Source organism: Macaca nemestrina, chromosome 11 (genome assembly GCF_043159975.1).
Source record: "Macaca nemestrina isolate mMacNem1 chromosome 11, mMacNem.hap1, whole genome shotgun sequence".
In the NCBI taxonomy this organism is placed as follows: domain Eukaryota; kingdom Metazoa; phylum Chordata; class Mammalia; order Primates; family Cercopithecidae; genus Macaca; species Macaca nemestrina.
This window is the reverse complement of record NC_092135.1, coordinates 20,219,017-20,242,388: the sequence shown is the minus strand read 5'-3', so window position 1 is coordinate 20,242,388 and position 23,372 is coordinate 20,219,017. Positions and strand designations below refer to the sequence as shown.

General features: G+C 43.0%; 1 protein-coding gene across 6 annotated transcripts in view; it reads left to right on the top strand.

Moving 5' to 3' along the window:
* The first annotated feature begins 4,137 nt into the window (after positions 1-4,137).
* Positions 4,138-23,372, top strand: part of LOC105492553 (mitogen-activated protein kinase kinase kinase 19) — an 83,617-nt gene continuing 64,382 nt past the window's right edge. For 2 of the 6 annotated variants that reach the window (XM_071072643.1, XM_011759772.2), the window contains exons 1-4: positions 4,138-4,553; positions 11,282-11,477; positions 19,963-20,151; positions 22,725-22,879. In XM_071072643.1, coding sequence (XP_070928744.1) covers positions 11,304-11,477; positions 19,963-20,151; positions 22,725-22,879 — 518 coding nt within the window. In that variant the 5' untranslated portion in view covers positions 4,138-4,553; positions 11,282-11,303. Of the gene's footprint in view, positions 4,554-9,535; positions 9,695-11,281; positions 11,478-19,962; positions 20,152-22,724; positions 22,880-23,372 lie in introns of those variants that run through there. The other 4 variants (XM_011759769.2, XM_071072642.1, XM_071072644.1 and 1 more) reach the window with 4 other exon arrangements.

Sequence of the window (23,372 nt, the reverse complement as noted above, 5' to 3'; positions counted from 1 at the left end):
GCCTCCCGGGTTCAAGCAATTCTCCTGCCTCAGCCTCCCAAGTAGCTGGGATTACAGGCATGTGCCACCACACCCAGCTAACTTTTTGTATTTTTAGTAGAGATGGGGTTTCATCATGTTGGCCAGCCTGGTCTCAAACTCCTGACCTCAGGCAATCCACCTGCTTTGGCCTCTCAAAGTGCTGAGATTACAGGTGTGAGCCACCGTGCCTGGCTGCGTCTTCTGTTTTATTCATTCTGACAACCTCTACCTTTAAGTTATAATCAATATAGTTATTTTTATGACTGTATTTCTGTCTACCACCCTACTATTTGTCTTCTAGTTGCCCCATCTATTCTTTGTACCTTCTTATCTCTTTAACTTTCAGATTACCAGTTCATTTTCCATACAGCAAACAGAGTGATCTTCTAAAAAAAGGGAATTGGACCAATGCAATTTCCTGCTTAAAAGCCATCAATGGCTGTATAGTGCCCCGACATAAAATTCTAACTCCTCACGGTGGCCTGCATGATCCAGCCTTTTCATATGACGCAAATCTCATATGCTACCGCTTTCTCCCTTGACCAATCTTCTTGAGTCACGCTCCTCCTTCTTTTTGTTTGAACAAAGCTCAAAGTTCTTCCCCTCCCTAGGCCCTTTCCATTGATGACAACCCCTGTCCGTAGTGCTCCTCCCCAGGATCTCCAAGCTGGCGAAGTCTCTGAAGTCCAACTGGAAGTGCTGGGGCAAAAATTACCCATCAGGAAATGCATAGCCCCTTGTACTACGGCCTTGCTCAGTTGACCATTGGCCAGGATCTCCCCAAGAAAGGAGTGGCCTTGGCTATCACTGTTTGCTCAGCTTTTGGCTGGAGGAAGTACTCCAAGAATAGCAGGTCCTTGGCTGAACAGTTAGACAAACCTGATAAACCCAACAGCCGTAGGCTGTTCACCTAACTACACGCCTTATAGCTGGGCAGTGACTCTTTCTTTAAGGGAGGTCTGAGTAGCACATCTTTGTGTCTGCTACTCTCTTTTAATAGACACCCTCTTTTAACATGCACCTACAATGTTTTCCACATGCTGTGCTTTCTCTTTCCTCTGGACACGCTATTGTTTAGAATCTGCAATGTCCTTGTGTCTATAGTTTACCTGGTAAACTATTTGTCCTTCAAGTTTGAGCTTGGATATTTGCTCTTCTGTGAAGACTTTCTCTGCCCCCTGTTATGAGCTTATTTGTATTTGCAGTCAGTTTGGTGGTAATCAGTTGGATTCTCACTCAAAATTCGTATGTTGAAGCCCTAACTCCTAGTACCTCAAAATGTGACTGTATTTATGGACAGGGTGTTTAAACAGGTGATTAAGTTAAAAGTAGGCCATTAGAGTGGGCTCTAATCCAATCTGACTAGTGTCCTTATGAGAAGAGATTAGGAAACTAGGGATGTGCACACACAGAGGAAAGGCCATGTGGGGACACAGAGAGAAGGTGGCCACCTGTAAACCAAGGAGAGGGGCCTCAGGAGAAACCCAACCTGCTGATACCTTGGTCTTGGTCTTCTAGCCTTCAGAGCTGTGAGCAAATAATTTTTTTTTTTTTGAGACGGAGTCTTGCTCTGTCACCCAGGCTGGAATGCAGTGACGAGATCTTGGCTCACTGCAACGTCCGCTTGCCAGATTCAAGCAATTTTCCAGCTTCAGCCTCCTGAGTAGCTGGGATTACAGGCACATACCACCACATCCAGCTAAATTTTGTATTTTTAGTAGGGTTTTACCATATTGACCAGACTGGTCTCAAACTCCTGACCTCAGGTGATCAACCCACCTCGGCCTCCCAAAGTGCTGGGATTACAGGTGTGAACCACAGTGCCCAGCCCTGTGAACAAATAAATTTTTGTTGTTTAAGCCTTCCAGTTTGTGGCATTTTGTTCAAGCAGCCTGGGCAAACATACATCCCCCACCCTCAATCCAGGAAGTCAGACACTCCCCTTCCATGCTTCCTTAGAGCTTTTGACACAGCCCTAGGGCAACCTGATACTGTCCTTGTTTTGCATGACTATCCCTTCACTATTTTTAAAAATTGAGTTTCTTTAAAAAAAGAAAAAAAGATTCGAATGACTCTATCTCAAAATGAGAGACAAAAGGAGGATTCCTTTTTTGTTTAAAGACAGAATGTCTTTCTGTTTCCCAGGGTGGAGTGAAGTGGCATGATCATAGCTCACTGCAGCCTCAAACTCTTGGACTCAATCAATCCTCCTGCCTCAGCCTCCTGAGTAACTGAAACTACAGGTGCCCACCGCCACCTCCAGCAATTTTTTTCTATTTTTTGTAGAGACATGGTCTCACCATGTTGCTCAGGCTGATCCCAAACTCCTAAACTCAAGCAATCCTCCTACCTTGGCCTCCCAAAGTGCTGGGATTACAGGCATGAGCCACTGCGCCTAGCCAAAGGATTACAAAGGATTACAGCCGTTGCCCAGGCTGGAGTGAGGTGGCACGATCCCGACTCACTGTAACCTCTGCCTCCTGGGTTCAAGCAATTCTGCCTCAGCCTCCCAAGTAGCTGGGATTACAGGCGCCAGCCACCAGACCCGGCTAATTTTTTTTTTTTTAAGACGGAATCTCCTTCTGTCGTCTAGGCTGGACAGCAGTGGCACCATCTTGGCTCACTGCAAGCTCCACCTCCCGGGTTCACGCCATTCTCCTGCCTCAGCCTCCCAGTAGCTGGGACTACAGGCGCCCGCCACCACACCCAGCTAATTTTTTTTTTTGTATTTTTAGTAGAGATGGGGTTTCACCGTGTTAGCCAGGATGGTCTCAATCTCCTGACCTCGTGATCCACCCGCCTTGGCCTCCCAAAGTGCTGGTATTACAGGCATAAGCCACCATGCCCGGCCTAATTTTTTTTTATTTTTAGTAGAGATGCGGGTTTCACCATTTTGGCCAGGCTGGTCTTGAACTCCTGACCTAAGGTGATCCGCCCACCTTAGCCTCCCAAAGTGCTGAGATTACAGGTGTGAGCCACCACGTCTGGCCAGGATTACTTTTTGAGAAGGCAATTTAAAGATTCATAGATTGCAGACAAGCCAGAACCCTAGGATAACCTGGCAGAAATCCTAAAAGTCAGAAACTACAGTACTTACACCTTCCTCTGTTAGGCTGAGACAGTACTCACCTTGCTGGGAGTGGAGACAAAGTAGAGTATAGGAAGCAAAACAGAGTAACAGCTTGTGTGTGCCTAAGTTGGTGTCAAGCAGCTTGAAGCTGAATTGGTAATGAGGGAGTTTACATAGATCTAACAATCTCTGAATGGCTTTTACCCTGAAGTCTTCATCCACTGGAGAAGAGAGAGAGAGAGAGAGAGAGAGAGAGAGAGAGTGTGTGTGTGTGTGTGTGTGTGTGTACGCGCTCACGCATAGTAAAAGTAGTATTTCAACATCGTGACCAGGCCGCTTACGTTCAATCCCTAGCTCCACCATTCATTAGCTTAAAAGCTCTGAGCCTCAATGTCATCTTCTGTACATGGCAATGATGCTATTTATTGTTTTATCTCCATGGAGTTGTTGTGAGGGTTAAATGACATTAATCATGTCCTTTATGGACTAACGTAGGAACTAGTCAATAAATGTCAGCTGTTGTTATTGTGATAGAATATCGTAGCCCATTCAGTTGAGAATATATAATGTGATGCCCTACCTTAGAAGAGAAAGCTACCTTACAAGAGAAACCCCTGCATCCTTTGGTTACTGGCAGAAGATAATTTAGCAGCACACAAATGCCAGGTGACCTTATGGAGTGCCCTGTGTCCACTTCCTCATGAGTATGTTTTCATAGTCCATGATTTGAAGTCTTTTGCAGCTGGGTTTATTACCATTTGACTCAGACAAAAGTGCAGTCTCTTTACCGAAGCTTTTGCTTCAGAATACCACAAGCGTACCTAGAGAAGAAGTATGTTGTAATGTAAGGATTTCCATCTGCTGGCGCTTTCTCAAGGCTGAGTCTAAGAATGCAATCAGTTTGGTGATAATCGATTGGATTCTCACTCTGTCACTTATACGCAGCTTTGAGAGGGCCCCTTCAAAGGCGTGGATCTCTTGGAGAAAGCCTCCGTGCATCAGGTGATCATGGTAATTGTGCCAACCATGGAAGTACATAGGGGTTCGGTAGTGTTAAAGCACGTGAGCAACAACTCGGAAGAGCATACAACACTTGTTTTCCTTCCCGGATGGTCTGTCCTGCTTTCAATTCTCTAAGCTAAATGCACAGTGGATGGTTGCCTGGGCGACAACCTGTAAACTAAGCAGTCTCTTTGCAGCTTACTTAAGGGTTTGTGCATGCAGGATCAGCTTAATTAAAGAAAAAATTTAAAGAAAAATTATTTGGGCTGTGTAACACTGTAAAATCATTAAAGAAAAAAAAATCTGAATCTATGCTGTTTTTAAAATGGATCCCTAGTTGAAGTGTGGGCTACAGCTGTCCCGGAAATCAGTGCCACGATGAATTAGGATGATGTTGGCTACTGTTTGGCTTGGTGTTTCTTCAACCGTGTGCCACCTCCCTCAGCAAAACACAGCACAGGTAAGCCAAATCTCTGCTTTTCCTTCCATTTTAGATAAACTGTATGTTGCGGCTTTTTTACTCCCCAAAGGATGTCCCAGAGGAGGAACGCCAGGTAAACTGATAGAAGAAACTGTGTCCTAATCTCAAATAATAATATCCTTAGAGTTGTAATAAACTATTTTTTACTTTTCAAATATTGTGACGATTTCCTCCAATACTTATGTAGGCACCTCTAGACCATAGGCTAAATTACTAATGACAAGAAAAGTATATGAAAAACACTTGCCTTCATTGAATTATACCTAGGGGTAATCTTTCAGTTTAATCACCCAAATATGTGTAAACTTTACATGGTATGAATCTTCTTGTAACCAATCAATATTGTATACATATGTTCTTAACCACGCTTTCTCTACATGAAATAAGATTTCTGTTGCTTTAAATCTTCATTACATAAGGTTCTAAATCAGATGTACAGTATAACAAAAGGTTTTGGTTTTACAGATAGATAAACCATGCATGCAATTAAAAATAAAAAAGACTGGGCTTTAATAGATGCTAAACTAAAAACCTCTGTGGAATGAAAGATTATTCCTCAAAAATCATTGACCAAAACAATTCTAAATGGGCAGGCATGGTGGCTCATGCCCATAATCCTAGCACTTTAGGAGGCCAAGGAGGGTGGATGACCTGAGGTCAGGAGTTCGAGACCAGCCTGTCCAACATGGTAAAACCCTGTCTCTACTAAAATACAAAAATTAGCCGGCGTGGTGGTGGGCACCTGTAATCCCAGCTACTTGGGAAGCTGAGACAGGAGAATTGTTTAATCCAGGAGGTGGAGGTTGCAGTGAACCAAGATTGTGCCACTGTACTCCAGCCTGGGCGATACAGGGAGTCTCTGTAACAGCAACAACAACAACAATTCTAAATGGAAAATTGAGAAATGTTTTCTTATGAAAGAAACCTAAAATGGACATGTACAGATTGAATTCAGAAGGGGATATAGAGCCCAATAATAAAAGGCATTGTGGGTTCATGACTAAGCCTGGGCAAAATAGTGAGACTCTGTCTCTACAAAAATAGAACATAAAAATAACTAGTGGGGCATAGTGCTGTGCACCTGTAGCCCTAGTTATCCGGGAGGCTGTGGTGGGAGGATCCCTTAAACCTAGGAGTTTCAGGCTGCAGTGAACTATGATCAAGCTGCTGTACTCCAGCCTGGATGACAGAGTGAGACCCCGTCTGTAATAAAAATAATTTTTAAAAGCCATGGTCTGTGCATGTTAACTAAAAGAATGACCTGCATATAGAGATAATGCTATGAGCTCATTTAATAGTCACTGTCTTCCTCCCATCACTATTGAGTATGTGAGACAATAAATGGCCAAATAATGACCACATTGCCCGGTATTTCAGTGATTTGATTTGATAACTTTGGGATTGTAGTTTAGCTAAATCTAAATTTTTATGTTTTATTTTAGATGATAGATACTACTTACGAAATGCTCTCCCTTAAGGGTTACATTAAAAAGTTAAGTTACAACTCCATAACATTGCTAGGTAATAACCTTGGGGGAAAAATGTTTGAAGTTTTATTTCTACTTTATGAATAAGGTGTGATATAAATATCTATTTGTTGCCTAACTGTTATTTGAATACCTGATTTTTAGCTTTATTGAAAGACAAGTTTTAATTATCCTTTGTTTCTGAAAACCATTTTCCCCCCCCGAAATGATCCTGCAAATACTGTTGCATTTTCAAAAACAAGTATGTAAAATGTAAATCTGAGTTACAAAGCAATTTGCTGGGACAGATGTGTGTATTGGTTTTAATTATTTCTGTGGCCTGATTTTGAGTATATCATCTGCCCCTTCCGCCCTTAGTAAGGTTCCAAGCACACTGCTTATTAAATGCTAATGATGAAGATAATGATGATTAAGTGACAGCAATCAACCAAACGTCTGCTTCTCTTAAAAGAGCTTAAAGAAAACAGGCATTATCGGTGGCAGTGTAAATTGATACAGCCATTCTGGAGGAGAATCTGGTAGTACTTTGTGAAATTAAATCCATTCGACCCACTTGCCCCAGAGAAACGTTTGCAGGGTGCATAATAAGGCCTAAACCAGGATATTTATCACAGTGTTGTTCGTGGAGTGCACAACTTAGATGTCCATCACCAAGGCAGTAATAAAATATGGTGAACATAAAACCAACAACCTTGTACATATAAGTACAAGGATAAAGCTTAAAAGTGAAGTGTTAACAAATAATTAATGAGCTCTAGAGTACAATATTATTTGTGTAAATTAAAAACCAATGTAACATAACAGCACTATATGCCTTATAAGGATATACACTTATTGAGGATACCTCTCAGGCACATTAGATTGGGTTCTTATCAGACAGAGGGGATCAGAGCTGAAGGGTAAAAATAAAACAAGAGGAAAGTCTGACACAGTCCAGTGTGGCTAGCAAGGAGTAATGATGAGCTCATCCGCATCTACCTAACGTCCAAACATGAAAATGGAAATAAGCCTATTCTGCAAATGCACCTTTAAATACTCGTTCCATTACATCTTTTTTTTGTTGTGGTTTGTTTGAGACAACGTTTCACTCTTGTTGCCCAGGCTGGAGTACAATGCTACGATCTTGACTCACTGCAACCTCCACCTCCTGGGTTCAAGCAGTTCTCCTGCCTCAGCCTCCCAAGTGGCTTGTATTACAGGCATGCACCACCATGCCTGGCTAATTTTGTATTTTTAGTAGAGATGGAGTTTCACCACATTGGCCAGGCTGGTCTCGAACTCCTGACCTCGGGTGATCCACCCACCTTGGCCTCCCAAAGTGCTGAGATTACAGGTATGAGCCACCGCGCCTGACTCCATTACATCTTTTTGGGCAGTAGCGCTCTCATCTCTCTGGAGTGAGATCCCATTTTGCCAGTGTCTGTGCTTCATTTTCCTCATCTATAGAATACGGATAATAATACAACTGTTCTGATAGTATTATTTGGAATTAAATAGAAAAAACACCTGTAAAGCATTTAGAACAGCATATGACACGTAGCAAGCATTCAATGAATGTTGGGCATGTTGCTGTTGTTGTATTATTGTTATTATGTAACTTCACTTTGAACAAAGGTAGATAAAGACTTGAGGAATTCATTCTCTATTTCAAAGTATTCCGCTAGAAATTAGAAGGGGGAACTACTATCTATTCTAGGAAGTTTAAATCAAAAGGAGTAACAGGTAGTAATGATAAATGTCAATTAGAAAACAAAGTGGATTGCAAGAAAGATTGTGGATTCAATTCTGTGTTTCTAGAAGTTGCCTGATGGGAGCCTCCCAGAGACAATAAAAAGGTCCCCGGTTGCCCAGGGCTAGTGTGGAGGGAGGAAAGAATGGGCAGAACACAGAGATTTTTAGGGCCATGAAACTATTCTATACATACTAAAATGGTGGATACATGTCATTATACCTTTGTCCAAACCCATAGAATGTACAACACCAACAGTGAACCCTAACGTAAACTATGGACTTTGGGTGATAATACTCTGTTTGTAAATTCATCAGTTGTTAACAAATGTACCACTCTGGTGCAGGCTGTTGATGGTGAGGCCAGTAGTGGGTAGTGGAGAGGGAATATTCTGTACTTTCTGCCCAATTTTGCAGAATTTGCCCAATTTTGCATAATAAGCTTTAAATTGCCCTAAGCAATAAAGTCAATTTTTTAAAGTCTATGAAAAATTTCTTTCAAAAAAGAGAGTCCCCAGCCTCATCCCAGATCTACTAAAGGAAACTTGGAATCTTTATAACAAGGCAATGTTTATGCTCAAGCAAGTTTAGGAAACTGCACTGAGCTAAGGCCACCATTTCTTTGAAAGCCAAGAACACCAACCACACACACTTGTTTATGTACTGGTTCTGCTGCTGACCTCATCTATTGTCTTTCTGTAAAAAGAATCACCTGCCCAGCTGTGGGTCCTCCCTCAGTTCCTGGACCCCAACCTCTTGGACCTTTTCATTGTCTGTGGTCAGTCAGTCACAAATCCTGTGAACCTTCACTTCAAATTTTGTTGTTGTTATTGTTTTTTGAGATGGAGTCTCGCTCTGTTGCCCAGGCTGGAGTGCAGTGGTTTGATCTCGGCTCACTGCAACCTGTGCCTCCTGGGTTCAAGCGATTCTCCTGCCTCTGCCTCCTGAGTAGCTGGGATTACAGGTGCGCACCACCACACTGAGTAATTTTTGTATTTTTTAGTAGAGACAAGGTTTCACCATGTTGGCCCAGCTGGTCTTGAACTCCTGAACTCAGGTGATCCCCCCGCCTCGGCCTCCCAAAGTGCTGGGATTACAGGGGTGAGCCACCATGCCCAGCCACATTCAAATTTTTGTTTCTGCCTTTTTCCTCTGCATCATAATAATCTTACTAAAGTACCAATGTTCCTAAAACGCACTGCTGAAAGCTCTCCATGGGCTTGCCGATGTGTTGGGGAATCCAGGGTAAATTTCCTTCTGGTTTCACTCTCTCCTCCTCAGACCCGGGTAGAGGCCTGGGTTCATGCCTGTCCTTCATCAGAGCTGCCCATTCTCCTTCACTCTGACTCTCCAGATATCACAAATGCCTTCCTTCCTTCCCTCCTTCCCTCCCTCCCTCCCTCTCTCTCTCTCTCTCTTTCCCTCCCTCCCTTCCTTCCTTCCTTTCTCTCTCTCTCTTTCTTCTCTCTCTTTCTCTCTCCCCTTCCTTCCTTCCTTCCTTCCTTCCTTCCTTCCTTCCTTCCTTCCTTCCTTCCTTCCTTCCCTCTCTCTCTCTCTCTCTCTCTCTCTTTCTTTCCAGAGTCTCGCTCTGTTGCCCAGGCAGGAATGCACTGGCACGATCTCAGCCCACTGCAACCTCCGCCTCCTGGGTTCGCGCCATTTTACTGATTCAGCCTCCGGAGTAGCTGGGACTACAGGTGCCCGTCACCACACCCAGCTAATTTTTTGTGCTTTTAGTAGAGACGGGGTTTCACCGTGTTAGCCAGATCTCCTGACCTCGTGATCCGCCCGCCTCAGCCTCCCAAAGTGCTGGGATTACAGGCGTGAGCCACCGAGCCCAGCAATGAATGCCTTCTTTCAAGGGGATCTTCCAGATCACATGGCCAGCCCATTTCTCTGACATCTGTAAGATTCATTATCTGCTGTTTGCATGGACACTTAACCATGTGTGCTCTTTCTTGTATTTTGTCTAACCTGTTTTGTGTTATGTTTATTGGGACAGGTCAATGAAAGCTGCTGAAGGGCATATAGCATCTTCCTAATGAATTGATGAATTCATGGACTAGAACTATTTCTAGAGTGAAGCACATGTTCTCGTTTGAGAACGAGGGCTCTATGTAGTCTGGCCCATGAATTCTGAAGCCATTTGTGTGTTCAGAACATTAAAGAAGAAATCTAGACTTTTTCTTGTTTGTTTTCCTTAGCTTTCCTCCACAAAGTTGTACTATGAAATGAGCCTCTTGTTCTTTTGTTTTCAATCTCATGCCAGATTACTGCAAGGAAATTGCACATCGAATCGATAACATGTGGCTACATACAGTGAGGTGGTGTCAGAAGCAGAAGTTGGAGTATAGAGCCTGACAAAGGATGTCATGCTGTTACTAACAGCAAGAGGCTCCAGGCTGGGCGCGGTGTCTCACGCCTGTAATCCCAGCACTTTGGGAGGCCAAGGCGGGTGGATCATCTGAGGTCAGGAATTCCAGACCAGCCTGGCCAACATGGTGAAAACTCATCTCTACTAAAAGCTACAAAAATTAGCCGGGTGTGGTGGCCCGCCTGTAGTCCCAGCTACTCGGGAGACTGAGGCAGGAGAATTGCTTGAACACAGGAGGCAGAGGTTGCAGTGAACCAAGATTGTGACACTGCCTTCTAACCTGGGTGACAGAGTGAGACTCTATCTCAAAAGAAAAAAAAAAAAAGCTCCATGCAGGAGAGGGTAGTTTGGTGACCTCCAAAATTACAATTTGAGATATTTCAATGATTTGGAAAACTGATATGAGATATTTAAAATTAGGGCTTTCCTGGAAAATCTAGAACAGTGGGCACTGTGCTCCTCCATGATTCCCACTGTGCTAGAATCAAAGAGGAGATGAAAGGACAAGTCATGTAATGTCCCTGCTATTGAGAAGCTTACCGTATTGTTGGGAAGATGGGACTTTCAGAAAGGAAATACGTATAAGGTGGTTAATAAACAATCTAAAAAAAAAATAACAAAATCCAACAAGAATTTTCACCTGTAGAATGTGCCAACCCTCTGTAGATCATATTTCAGATCCTCACCAACCTTTTGAAGAGGGGACGATCATTTCCATTTTAGAGATAAGTAAACGCAGCCCAGAGATGAGCCATGTGCTCATGGTCACACAGTTGGTAATCTGTGGAGAAGGAATTTAAATCCAGGTTCTACTGGGCTCCAAGCTTGTGCTGTTTCCATTCTGCTGTTGATCCATCCTCTCTTCTCCTCTACCATAGCAGATCTTCCAAAATAATGGTGAAATTATTATTCTTCCTAATTCAACATGTACGCAAAAAACCAAGCCTGGTGGTATTGTGGCATTTCCCACTCTTTTCAAAATTGTCTTTGAAACGGTTATGAGATTTTTATACATAAAAGAAGGAAACAGGTGGCAGTAAAGGCAGAATATGTTACATTTGAACCATTCACAGCTTTGCTGGCTCTCATATAATTAAATCGTTCCTTTTCTCTTCAAGGCAATCATGTGGAACTAGCAAGATGAATAAAAATAAACTGATTCATGATTTCCTAGAAGTAGTTTCAAGAGGTGATGTGGAACTCATCTGTGACTATGTTACTAAAGTCCAATCCGTCCTCGGAAACCTCGACTTTCAGCACCCAAAGACGGGGGATACGCCTCTCATTACTGCCGCAGAGGAAGATCTAACAGAGGTAACATGTGGCGTGCTGGGCTCAAGGACAAAAAGTCTTCCAAGCTAAGGATTCTGAGAATGAGATATTTGTGAATAGTGATATCACCCATTGCCATAAACGAATGTCCGAAGACACACAGTGGGGTACGGGGAGGGAGATACCCTAAATCTAGATGGGAACCATCTCTATTCATTTCTTCACTCAGTCCACAAATATTCCTGCTATATCCAAGAAAATCACTAGATTTCATGGTGGATCTGGATGTGAGTCAAACATAGAAGCCACCCCCGAGGAGCTAATGGTCTAATGGCACCATATAATGAACCCCCAGCTCCATCGGTACCTGGAAATTTATGCTCTGCTCTAACAAATGCACGTAAACCTGGAAGGAGGGAAACAGGGGTAAATAAGGGAATAATAAGGCCTAAAAGGGCAGGAGACTTTGTCCTCTTTGTTCTAGCCGTATCTCCAGCTACAAGCAGAGTGCCTGACCCAGCCAGGTGTTAATAAATATTTATTAAATGGAGACATTAATGAAAAAGTAACCCATTTGGATCTTATTCATCAGTTACATCATTGTGTGTGGTAACTTATAAAGTTCTGTTTAAGAATTCAGGTAAAAGTGGCAACAATATGAGCATGTAGAGTTGGGGAGAGGCAGCAAAGAGGGAGGCTTCATGAATAGAAAGGGCAAGAATGGGGAAACTAGGGTGGAAAAGACAAATTTCACTCAACTGCACAAGTTGATGCCTCTACAAGTTCTTGGGACTTTGTTTTTTTGTTTGTTTCATTTTGTTTTGTTTTTTGAGACAGGGTCACTCTGTCACCCAGGCTGGAGTACAGTGGCACCATCTTGGCTCACTGCAGCCTCCAACTCCTCGGACTCAGGTGATTCTCCAACCTCAGTCTCCCAAGTTGCTGGAAATTACAGACACACACCACCATGCCTGGCTAATTTTTTTTTTTTTTTTTTTTTTTTGTAGACGTGGGGTTTCAGCATGTTGCCCAGCCTGTCTCAGACTCTTGGTTTCAAGAGATCCACATGCCTCAGCCTCACAAAGTGCTGGGATTCCAGGCATGGGCCACCGCACCTGGCCAGTTCTTGGGACTTTAAATGCAAGTGGACCCTGAATCCTGCCTGGTCACCTTTGCTTCCTCAATTAGCCTCTCTTGACTATGTTTTAAACTCTTTTTCTTTTTTGACTCCTTTCCTTGAATGCTTTTTGAACAAATTATAAAATATAGCACATATGCTAGAAAGAAAGAAAGAAAGAAAAAGAAAGAAAGAAAGAAAGAAAGAAGAAAGAAAGAAAGAAAGAAAGAAAGAAAGAAAGAAAGAAAGAAAAAGAAAAAAAGAAAATTAATGAAACAAGCACCTGTGTACCCAACACCCAGGCCAAAAATTAGAACGTTGCCATGCCTCAAAAGCCCTCTCCATATATTCCTGTCTTGAATTGCATCCCCCACCCTGGCTAACCATTATCTGGCATTTTGGGTTAATAATTTCCTGGCCACCTCTGCATCCGTGCCTAAATAATTGCTTGCTTTTTCCTGCTGTTGAATATTATAAAAACAAACTCACACTGCATATGCCCTTGCATAACTTTTTTTTTTGAGATGGAGTCTCACTCTGTAGCCCAAGCTGGAGTGCAGTGGCATGATCTTGGCTCACTGCCACCTCTGCCTCCTGGGTTCAAGCGATTCTCCTGCCTCAGCCTCCTGAGTAGCTAGGACTACAGGCGTGCGCCACCACACTCCGCTAATTTTTTGTATTTTGAGTAGAGACGGGATTTCACCATGTTGGCCAGGCTGGTCTCGAACTCCAGACCTCAAGCAATCCTCCCACCTCGGCCTCCCAAAGTGCTGGGATTACAGGCCTGAGCCATTGTACCCAGCCATGTTCCTGCATAACTTGCTGCTTCTGTTCACTATCATGTTTTTGGGATTCCTCTATTTTGAAACACAAAGTGTAGCTATGGTTTTTCATTTTTAGTGCTATCTAGTGTTCCATTAGATAAAAATATGTGCCACAATACAGGCGCAGTGGCTCATGCCTGTAATCCTAGTACTTTGGGTGGCCAAGGTGGGTGGATTGCCTGAGTCTGTCAGGAGCTTGGGACCGGCCTGGGCAACATGTCGAAACCCCATCTCTATTAAGATACAAAAAATTAGCCGGACATGGTGGTGCACACCTGTAATCCCAACTACTTGGGAGGCTGAGGCATGAGAATTGCTTGAGCCCAGGAGGCACAGGTTGCTGTGAGCTGAGATCGTACCACTGAACTCCAGCCAGGGCAACAGTGCAAGATTCTATCTCATTAAAAAAAAAAAAAAAAAAACAACATATATATATTTGACTCTGTCAAAAACAAAAACAAAAACAAGAATGTTTTACTGGTTTATCCTCACTGCCCCCACTTGCTTACTTCTTCAAACTATATATATATAGAGGCCGGGCGCGGTGGCTCAAGCCTGTAATCCCAGCACTTTGGGAGGCTGAGACGGGTGGATCACGAGGTCAGAAGATCGAGACCATCCTGGCTAACACGGTGAAACCCCGTCTCTACTAAAAAATACAAAAAACTAGCCGGGCGAGGTGGCAGGCGCCTGTAGTCCCAGCTACTCGGGAGGCTGAGGCAGAAGAATGGCATAAACCCAGGAGGCAGAGCTTGCAGTGAGCTGAGATCTGGCCATTGCACTCCAGCCTGGGCGACAGAGCAAGACTCCGTCTCAAAAAAAAAAAAAAAAAAAAAAAAAAAAAATATATATATATATATATATATATATGCCACAATTTATTTGCCTACACAATTTATCTGCCTATGCTACTCTGGTGGACATCTGGGTGGTCTCCAGATTCTTGTTATTACAAACAATGATGCTTCTTTCCATCAGCATTTAAAAATGCTTAGATAAGTGCCTTCTGCCAGTGCATAAAGAAGCAAACACCTCCACTGATCCCACGTCCTCCTGCAACCACTTCCTTTCCTTTCTCAGGCCTTTTCACTTGCAGACATCTCTTGAGAACTATGAAGGATCTGAGATTTTACCCTACTCGCAGCTAATGAGTTAGCTTGCCAGAATTGCTTGGATTCCTAGCAGAAGAAAGAACTACTGGATCAGAGCAAAAGGGCAGTGTGTTTATTCATAACAATAGCATTAGTCAGAATTTTAGCAGTTTTGTATCCGTTCCCTAAGCCCTAATTCCCACTGAGTAATAGGAAGAGGACCAGGTGACCCCTGAACAGGCAGTGGGTTGCATAACAGCAGAGGAACCCTCAACTTGGAAATCCCTAATAATTTACAATGGGCAGTAAGCAAAGCTACTCTTTGCTGGAGAAGGAGACACTATCTCTATCTTCCAAAGCCATTCACTATACAAATAAGCTTGAAAAGTTTGCATGGAATAAAAGCAATCAGTGCCTTTGCTCACAAGACCTGCAGAAATATAAGAGACCCATGGAGACGTGCCTCCTAACAAGGTCCACCCCTCATTTCTACACTATCTTGGCATCTGATGATTTTTCTCATGATCTCACCAGTCTGTTGGCCACTCTGATTAATCTCACCAACAGAGGCTAGGGCCAGATTCATCAATTTGTCTCATATAACATTCAGTGAAAGCTATTGTCAACAGAACTCCAAGCAGCAGGAGGAGGCCAATCTACAGTAATCACCTCAACAATGCCACCCAAAGTCCTGAATCCATTCAGCTGAACAAATCACATAAACCATCAGGGTCTGCTGTCAAAAACCAGGTGACGGCCAGGCATAGTGGCTCATGCCTGTAATCCCAGCACTTTGGGAGGCCGAGGCAGGCAGATCACCTAAGGTCAGGAGTTTGAGACCAATCTGGCCAACATGGGTGAAACCCCATCTCTACTAAAAATGCAAATATTAGCCGGGCATGATGGCGGGTGCCTGTAGTCTCAGCTACTACAGAGGCTGAGGCAGGAGAATTGCTTGAACCTGGGAGGCAGAGGTTGCAGTGAGCCAAGATAGTGCCACTGCACTCCAGCCTGGGCAACAGAGGGAGACTCTGTCAAAAACAAAAACAAAAAAAAGAATGTTTTACTGGTTTATCCTCACTGCCCCCACTTGCTTACTTCTTCAAACTACTGCAGTCTGACATCTTCCTCTACTGCTCCATTGAAACTCTTGCCAATGTCCCCTATAATGTCCTTTGCCACTTCTACCTCTTAGCACCGTTGGACTCCAATTTTTCTTCAAGTGTTTTCTTCCTTGACCTCCTCCTGGTTTTTCCCCTTACCTCTCTGGCAACTTCTATCCAGTCTCCTTCATGGGTTCTTTCTTCTCATCCTTTAAATTTTGGTGTCCTTCAATAATGTGAGGATGGCCCGTGATTCTCAAGCCCATATCGGACACACACACACACACACACACACAATGTTGAACTCCAACTAAATATCTCCACTTGTATATTATAGACATCCCAAACACAACAGGTCCAAAATTATCTTCATCGTCTTTCTTCCCAAACCTTACCCTCCTGAGGGACACCAGTATCAGTGTTACCCATCATATTAAATCAAATAAACATTTAATTATTTGAAATTGAATTAAACTAAGGCATCATTATCTATTTATCTTAAACCATTCACTCACTCATTCATACAATATTTGTTCATGTGATAAGATCTCTTGTCCTTGGGGACTTACATTTGAGGGAAGGTGAAACACAACAAATAAGGAAACAAGAAGCACTTTAAAAAATTACAAACTGTGGGCCGGGCGCGGTGGCTCACGCCTGTAATCCCAGCACTTTGGGAGGCCGAGGCGGGCGGATCACGAGGTCAGGAGATCAAGAGATCAAGACCATCCTGGCGAACACGGTGAAACCCCGTCTCTACTAAAAATACAAAAAAATTAGCTGGGCGTGGGGGCGGGTGCTGAGGCAGGAGAATGGCGTGAACCTGGGAGGCGGCGGAGCTTGCGGTGAGCCGAGATCGCGCCACTGCACTCCAGCCTGGGCGACAGAGCGAGACTCTATCTCAAAAAAAAAAAAATTACAAATTGTTATTAGTACTTTGAAGTAACCAATAGAGGGCTTCTCTTTTGATAAAGCGGTCAAGAAATCCTTTCTGATGTGTTGTATTTATGCTAAGACATAAATGAAGGTCAATTGGGGTAGAGGGAACAGCAAAGACAAAGGCCTTGGTTAGGAAAAAAAAGTCGGCTGGGAGCGGTGGCTCACGCCTATAATCCCAGCACTTTGGGAGGCTAAGGCAGGCGGATCACCTGAGGTCAGGAGTTCGCGACCAGCCTGACCAACATGGAGAAACTCCGTCTCTACTAAAACTACAGAATTAGCCGGGCGTGGTGGTGGGGGCCTGTAATCCCAGCTACTTAGGAGGCTGAGGCAGGAGAATCACTTGAACCCTGGAGGCGGAGGTTGCAGTGACCCGAGATCGCGCCATTGCACTCCAGCCTGGGTAACAAGAGTGAAACGCCATCTCAAAATAATAATAATAATAATAATAATAATAATGAAGGAAAAAGAAATCTTGTACATTTGAAGTATAGAAAGGTGACTTGATCTTGCAGAGGGAGGATGAAGACTGGCACAAGATAAAACTGGAAATGCAGACAGGTGCTGGATCATGCAAGGCCATAAAGGCATGCAAAGGCATTTTCAAAAACAGCTTTATTGAGATAAAATTCATATACCATACAATTTACTTTTACTTAAAGTGGCTACTTCCTTTTTTTTGAATATTCGTATTAATGTGCAATTCTCACAATTGATTTTAGAACACTTTTATCATCTCAAAAAGAACTTCATCTCCAGAAAAAGAAGATAAAAAGAAACCTGATATCCTTTAGCTATCACTCTCTATCCTTTCTTCCCAACTCCACCCCAGCCCTAAGCAGCCACTTATCTACTTTCTTTCTGTATAGCTGTTCTTTTTTTATTGTTTTTTGTTTGTCTATTTGTTTGTTTTGAGACAGGGTCTCACTCTGTTGCCCAGGCTGAAGTGCAGTAGCACAATCACAGCTCACTGCAGGCCCTACCTCCTGGGCTGAGGTGATCCTCCTGCCTCAGTCTCCCGGGTAGCTGGGACTACAGGCATGTGCCATCACACCCAGCTAATTTTTGTATAGATACAGGGTTTCACCATGTTGCCCAGGCTGGTCTTGAACTCCTGAGCTAAAGTGATCCACCTGCTTCGGCCTACCAGCCTACCTACCTGTGCTGAGGTTACAGGCATGAGCCACTGTTCCTGGCCTCTATAACTTTTCTTATTTGGGACTTTCATATGAATGGAATCATGCAGTATGTGATTGGCTTCTTTCACTTAGCATAATGTTTTCCAGGTTCATTCATGTAGTAGCATGTGTCAGTACTTGATTTTTATAGCCAAATAATATCACATTGTCTTGATATACAACATTTTATTTATCCAATCCATGGATGGAAAATGGTTCTTTTCACCTTTTGGTTACTATGAATAATGCTTCTGTAAACATTTGTGCACAGGTTGTGGTGTGGGTATATGTTTTCATTTCTCCTGAGTACCATACCTAGGAATGGAATTGCTGGATCATAGGGGCGTTCTATGTTTAATCATTTGAGGAACTGCCAGACTGGTTTTCTTTTCTTTTCTCTCTCTCTCTCTCTCTCTCTTTGAGACAGAGTCTCACTCTGTCGCCCAGGCTGGAATGCAGTGGCATGATCTCGGCTCACTGCAACCTCTGCCCCCTGGGTTCAAGCAATTCTCCTGCCTCAGCCTCCCAAGTAGCTGGGATTACAGGCACCTGCCACGGCGCCCAGATAATTTTTGTACTTTTAGTAGTGATGGGGTTTCACCATCTTGGCCAGACTGGTCTTGAACTCCTGACTTCATGATCCATCTGCCTTGGCCTCCCAAACCAGACTGTTTTTCAAAGTGGATGCACCATTTACACTTCCACCAGCAGAAATGGTGGTATGAGGGCTCCAAGTTCTTCTCATCTTCCCATCTCTTGATGTTATCTGAATTTTTGATTTGGGCCTTTCTAGTGAGTTTCATGCAGAAGCACTTGATATGGAGAGAAGGCTGTTCCATTGCTTCAGGCAAGGGACCATGGCAGCCTGGTCTGCAGTGGCAGTACAGAAGACAGACAAAAGTACACTGAAGACAGTATCTTGGAATTATCCTTGATTTCTGGCTCACCATTAACTCCCACATTGAATAAGTGGCTATGTTCTGTCAATTCCACCTCTTAAATGTTCCTAGATTATGCCCTCAGTCACTAAATCTCCACTACCATTTCTCTTGTTCAGTCACTGTCATCTCTCCATGAGGCAACTGTGGTAGTCTACTCCCCGGTCTCCCCACTTCCCTTCTTCCCCACATCAATCTGTTTCAGCAGCCAGAGTGATTTTCTAAAACACTCACCCGAGTATGTCATTTTTCTGAGGAAAATCTTTCACTGTCTGCCTATTGCCCTGAAGACACAGCCCTAACTCCTCAAAGGGGTTTGTCAGGTCTTTCAGGACTCAGGCACTGCTGACTTCTCCACCCACATCTCCTTCCCTTCCGTTTCTTATCCTGAGCTCTAGACATACCTAACTCCTTCCAGAGCTTTGAATATTACTTGCCCTCTTGTACACACTGTACTTTATTCACATTGTATGCTCTGCTTGGAACAATCTTTCTCCCAGTGTGCCTGGCTGAGTCTGATTCTTCAGGTCTCAGCTTAGACATCACTTTCTCCAAGAAGTCTTTGCAGACTCTCCAAGATATCTTTAAAAATTTCCTCAAAGTGCCCCCATCAGCCTCCTGTATTCACTTCTCTTGTTACATTTATCACCCCATGTTGCAATTACCTTTTTTTTTTTTTTTAAGTGTCTTTGTTCTTCAGTAGACTGCAAATACCTTAAAGGCTGGCTACTGGTCTTGTTCATTGGTGCAGTCTCAGGACCAAGGACAGTTCTTAACTCGCAACTGGGCAATCTGTCCCCTTACCATACTGAATAGAGTTTACTCTCTTTCTAGAAACACTTGCAGAAATACTTGCAACATTCAAGAATAAGTAAGCCTGAATCATCTTTGTTTTTGTATTTTTTTAGAGACAGGATCTTGCTATGTTGCCCAGGCTAGAGTGCAGTGGCTATTCACAGTAGGATTATGGTGCATGATGGCCTTGAACTCCCGGGCTCAAGTGATCCTCCTGCCTCAATCTCCCAGTAGCTGGGATTATAGGTGCACACCACCATGCCTCCTCCCTTTGATTTTGTATTCTCGATGTTAGACAGTTATAAAACTTCAATGTTTTGTGTGAGTTTAACATACAATACTCATGGATCTCTAGTCCCTCCAAAAAAGAGTATCCAAAAATCATGCATGTCATGAGATTTTTGTTTCCCAAATTAAGAAGGGCAAATAGCAGTCACCCACTTCCCAATGAATCAGAGCCATGCCTAAGTCAGTTTTCCACCCAGCTCTGAAGACACTGTTGGTACTTAAAAATATTTAACTAAGACTGTGTCATTTTGCAGGTTGTTGGATTTCTTCTGGAAAGGGGAGTAGATATCACCCTTTGCAATTACAGCAATCGAACCGCAATTCACGTAGCTAATTGCAATATCCAAAGACAACTCTTGGCAGTTAATAGAATCCAGGCTCCCCAAATGCAACTTCTACAAAGTTCATGGCAAGGTGATCTTGAGCAAGTTCAACATTTACTGGTTAGTTGATATTTGTTTCCATCTTTGGGTGGGTGAGTGGATGGTGAAAAGGGGACAGACTACATATGACTCCTTTTAAAGAAAAATGAGTTCTTTTCCAATGTAATCCTAGGAAGTTTCAGACAGAATATATAAAAAAGAAAAGGGATCAAAGAGAACACTGGGGTGGAAAACAAGATAATAAAGGAACATAGGAGCAGGTCGATTTCCACCTTCCTTGGGCTGGATGCTAGAAGTCACACAACACCCCTGGGAAATGATTTGCTCCAAGGAAGCCTCCAGAGGACCACTATCAACTTGCTCAGAGGAGTTCCCTTGGCATCGCTGCCATTTGTACGATTGCTGCTTAGATCCCTTTGGACCAGTTGCTGTTATTATCTTTATCCTGAAAAGGGAATCAGAGAGCCTATGCCTTGCATAATATTTAGTTGTTATGAAAGGAGTTCAGAGGATACATTTTTAAAGGGCTCTTCTCAGGGTATTGATCCTCTTGTTTAGATTTTCTACTTACAGATACTTTTTCAGAAAGCAATTTGCAAAATCATATGCATAACCAAGGACATTAATTATTGGTGACTGGCAATTGCCTGCTCTTGGCATTTACCTTCAAAGAGACTGTCAGACCATGTGATCTTCCAACTGAAAGAAAATCAATTGCTGCTAAGAAACAGTTTCTTCTAAGCCCTTATGATAAAGACACAAACAGATAAAGAAAAAAGTGAAAGATATTCCAGTCAGGTACAGTTCAAGGAGAGATATAACAAAACCAAACAATACTTCAAATTCTTTGGTTGGACTAAATGATAGTCTAAAATTGCCAAACATCACGAACTGAGGCTTAGAAAATTTTTTTGAAAGACAATGTATTTTACTTAATGGTGTTTTCAGTAGTTGTAATTGTAATGTAATGTCTTTTTTTTTTTTTTTTGACAGAGTCTCGCTCTGTCACCCGGGCTGGAGTGCAGTGGTGCCATCTCGGCCTCCTGGGTTCATGCCATTCTCCCGCCTCAACCTCTGGAGTAGCTGGGACAACAGGCGCCTGCCACCACACCCGGCTAATTTTATTTTTGTATTTTTAGTAGAGACGGGGTCTCGATCTCCTGACCTCGTGATTCGCCCACCTCGGCCTCCCAAAGTACTGGGATTACAAACGTGAGCCACTGCACCTGGCCCAATGTCTGTTTTTATAACCACATTTTTAACCCCTAAACATTAGGAACCAAGTTTTAAGAAACTGGTACCTGTAACTGGATCTATACTTTGATCAACAGATGCTGAATTGATATGCTAATACGAGACTATTCTCAGTTCAAAATTTTCATGTTGGTTCTAACTAATAATAAACATTGATATCAGAGGTGGTTTCTTCTTAGAGACTAAAAAAAAAGTTAACTAATTAATTCCCACAGTACCTTGCTGAAGTAATACCATTCTCTCTAGTTTGTCCCTAGAGAAGCTGAGGTAGAGACACTGAGTATATTGACACAGCATAAAGTGAAATAGAGATGAAATCAGTGCATTTCTTTGGTCTATAAAATGAACAATTTAGGTGTTTTGGCCTGCGGTAGCTTTTCAGTTTTGAATTATCCAAATTAAGTTTTACTTTCATTAAGGCATCAAATTATATCCATATACCTCCCTCCATTTGACTATATAAATACAGGTAAGTTAGCTGTTTTTAAAATTTTTTTTATTTTTTATTTTTTGAGACAGAGTCTCACTATGTTGCCAAGACTGGAGTGCAGTGACGTGATCACAGCTCACTGCAGCCTCGACCTTCCCGGGCTCAGGTGATCCTCCCACCTCAGCCTCCTGAGTCACCAGGACTACAGGTGCATGCTATCAGGCCTGGTTAATTTTTTGTATTTTTAGTAGAGATGGGGTTTTGCCATGTTGCCCAGGCTGGTCTCAAACTCCTGGGCTCAAGCAATCCACATGCCTCAGCCTCCTAAAGTGCTGGGATTACAGGCGTGAGCCACCACGCCCGGCTGAGCTGCTATATTGTTATGAATTATTTATTCATTCAGTGAATGTTTACTGAGCACTTACTGTGTGTCAGACACTCTGCTAAGTGCTTTTTACATTCTAGCCCCAATCAGCAACATAACCCTACAAGGAAGACACTACTATTCCACCTTACAGCTGAGGGCCCTGAAGTTTAGCAAGTAGGGTTGCCAGATTTTGCCAATAAAAATACAAGACACCCAGTTAAATTTAAATTTCAGATAAACAACAAATAATATTTTGCATAAATACATCCCAAAAGAAAATTACACATGATTTAACTGGATACCCTCAATTTATCAGGGTAATTTGATCACCTTTTAACTGGGTGTCCCTGATACAACTTGTCAGGGAAGTTAAATAACCACCTTAAGGAGCTGAGATTGAAACCCAGATCTGTCTTTCTGGCTTGTGTTCTTTCACCTCATCAGTTCCCTTTCAGGACAGACACTCAGAAAGAACATATTGAAGTTATAGTGAAGAGTTGGCCAAGCAATGAAAATGCAAAGATTAGCATAAAGAGCTATGCAGTAAAAACACAACAGAAATAAAGCCGCATGTTTTTAAAGGCATCTGAAGAGTTCCTGGATATAAATTTCCCAAACCAACATGGCTTGACCCCTCTGATGCTGACTGTGAGAGATGTGGACCTGTTTGAGAGTCTTGACATGTTACCAGCGTACAGACCTGTGGAAGTTCTGTCCCAGCTCCTAAGGCATCATGCGTGAGTACGAGCAGTTAGTCAGCCCAGCCGAAGGGTGTCTATTCCATTGTTATTTACAGAAATCACATGTAAACCGAGACACATAGCTTCTTTTTTCCCCTTTCCCTCCCTCTCTTCTCTCTCCTTTCCTTCCTTCCTTCCTTCTTTTCTTTTCTCTTTTCTTTTCCTTTCTCTTTCTTTCTTTCTTTCTCTTTCCTTCCTTCCTTCCTTCCTTCCTTCCTTCCTTCATTCTTTCCTTCCTTCCTTCCTCTCTCTCTTTCTTTTTTTTTTTTTTTTTTTTTGAGACGGAGTCTTGCTCTGTTGCCCAGGCTGGAGTGCAGTGGCCGGATCTCAGCTCACTGCAAGCTCCGCCTCCCAGGTTTACGCCATACTCCTGCCTCAGCCTCCCGAGTAGCTGGGACTACAGGCGCCCGCCACCTCGCCCGGCTAGTTTTTTGTATTTTTTAGTAGAGACGGGGTTTCACGGTGTTAGCCAGGATGGTCTCGATCTCCT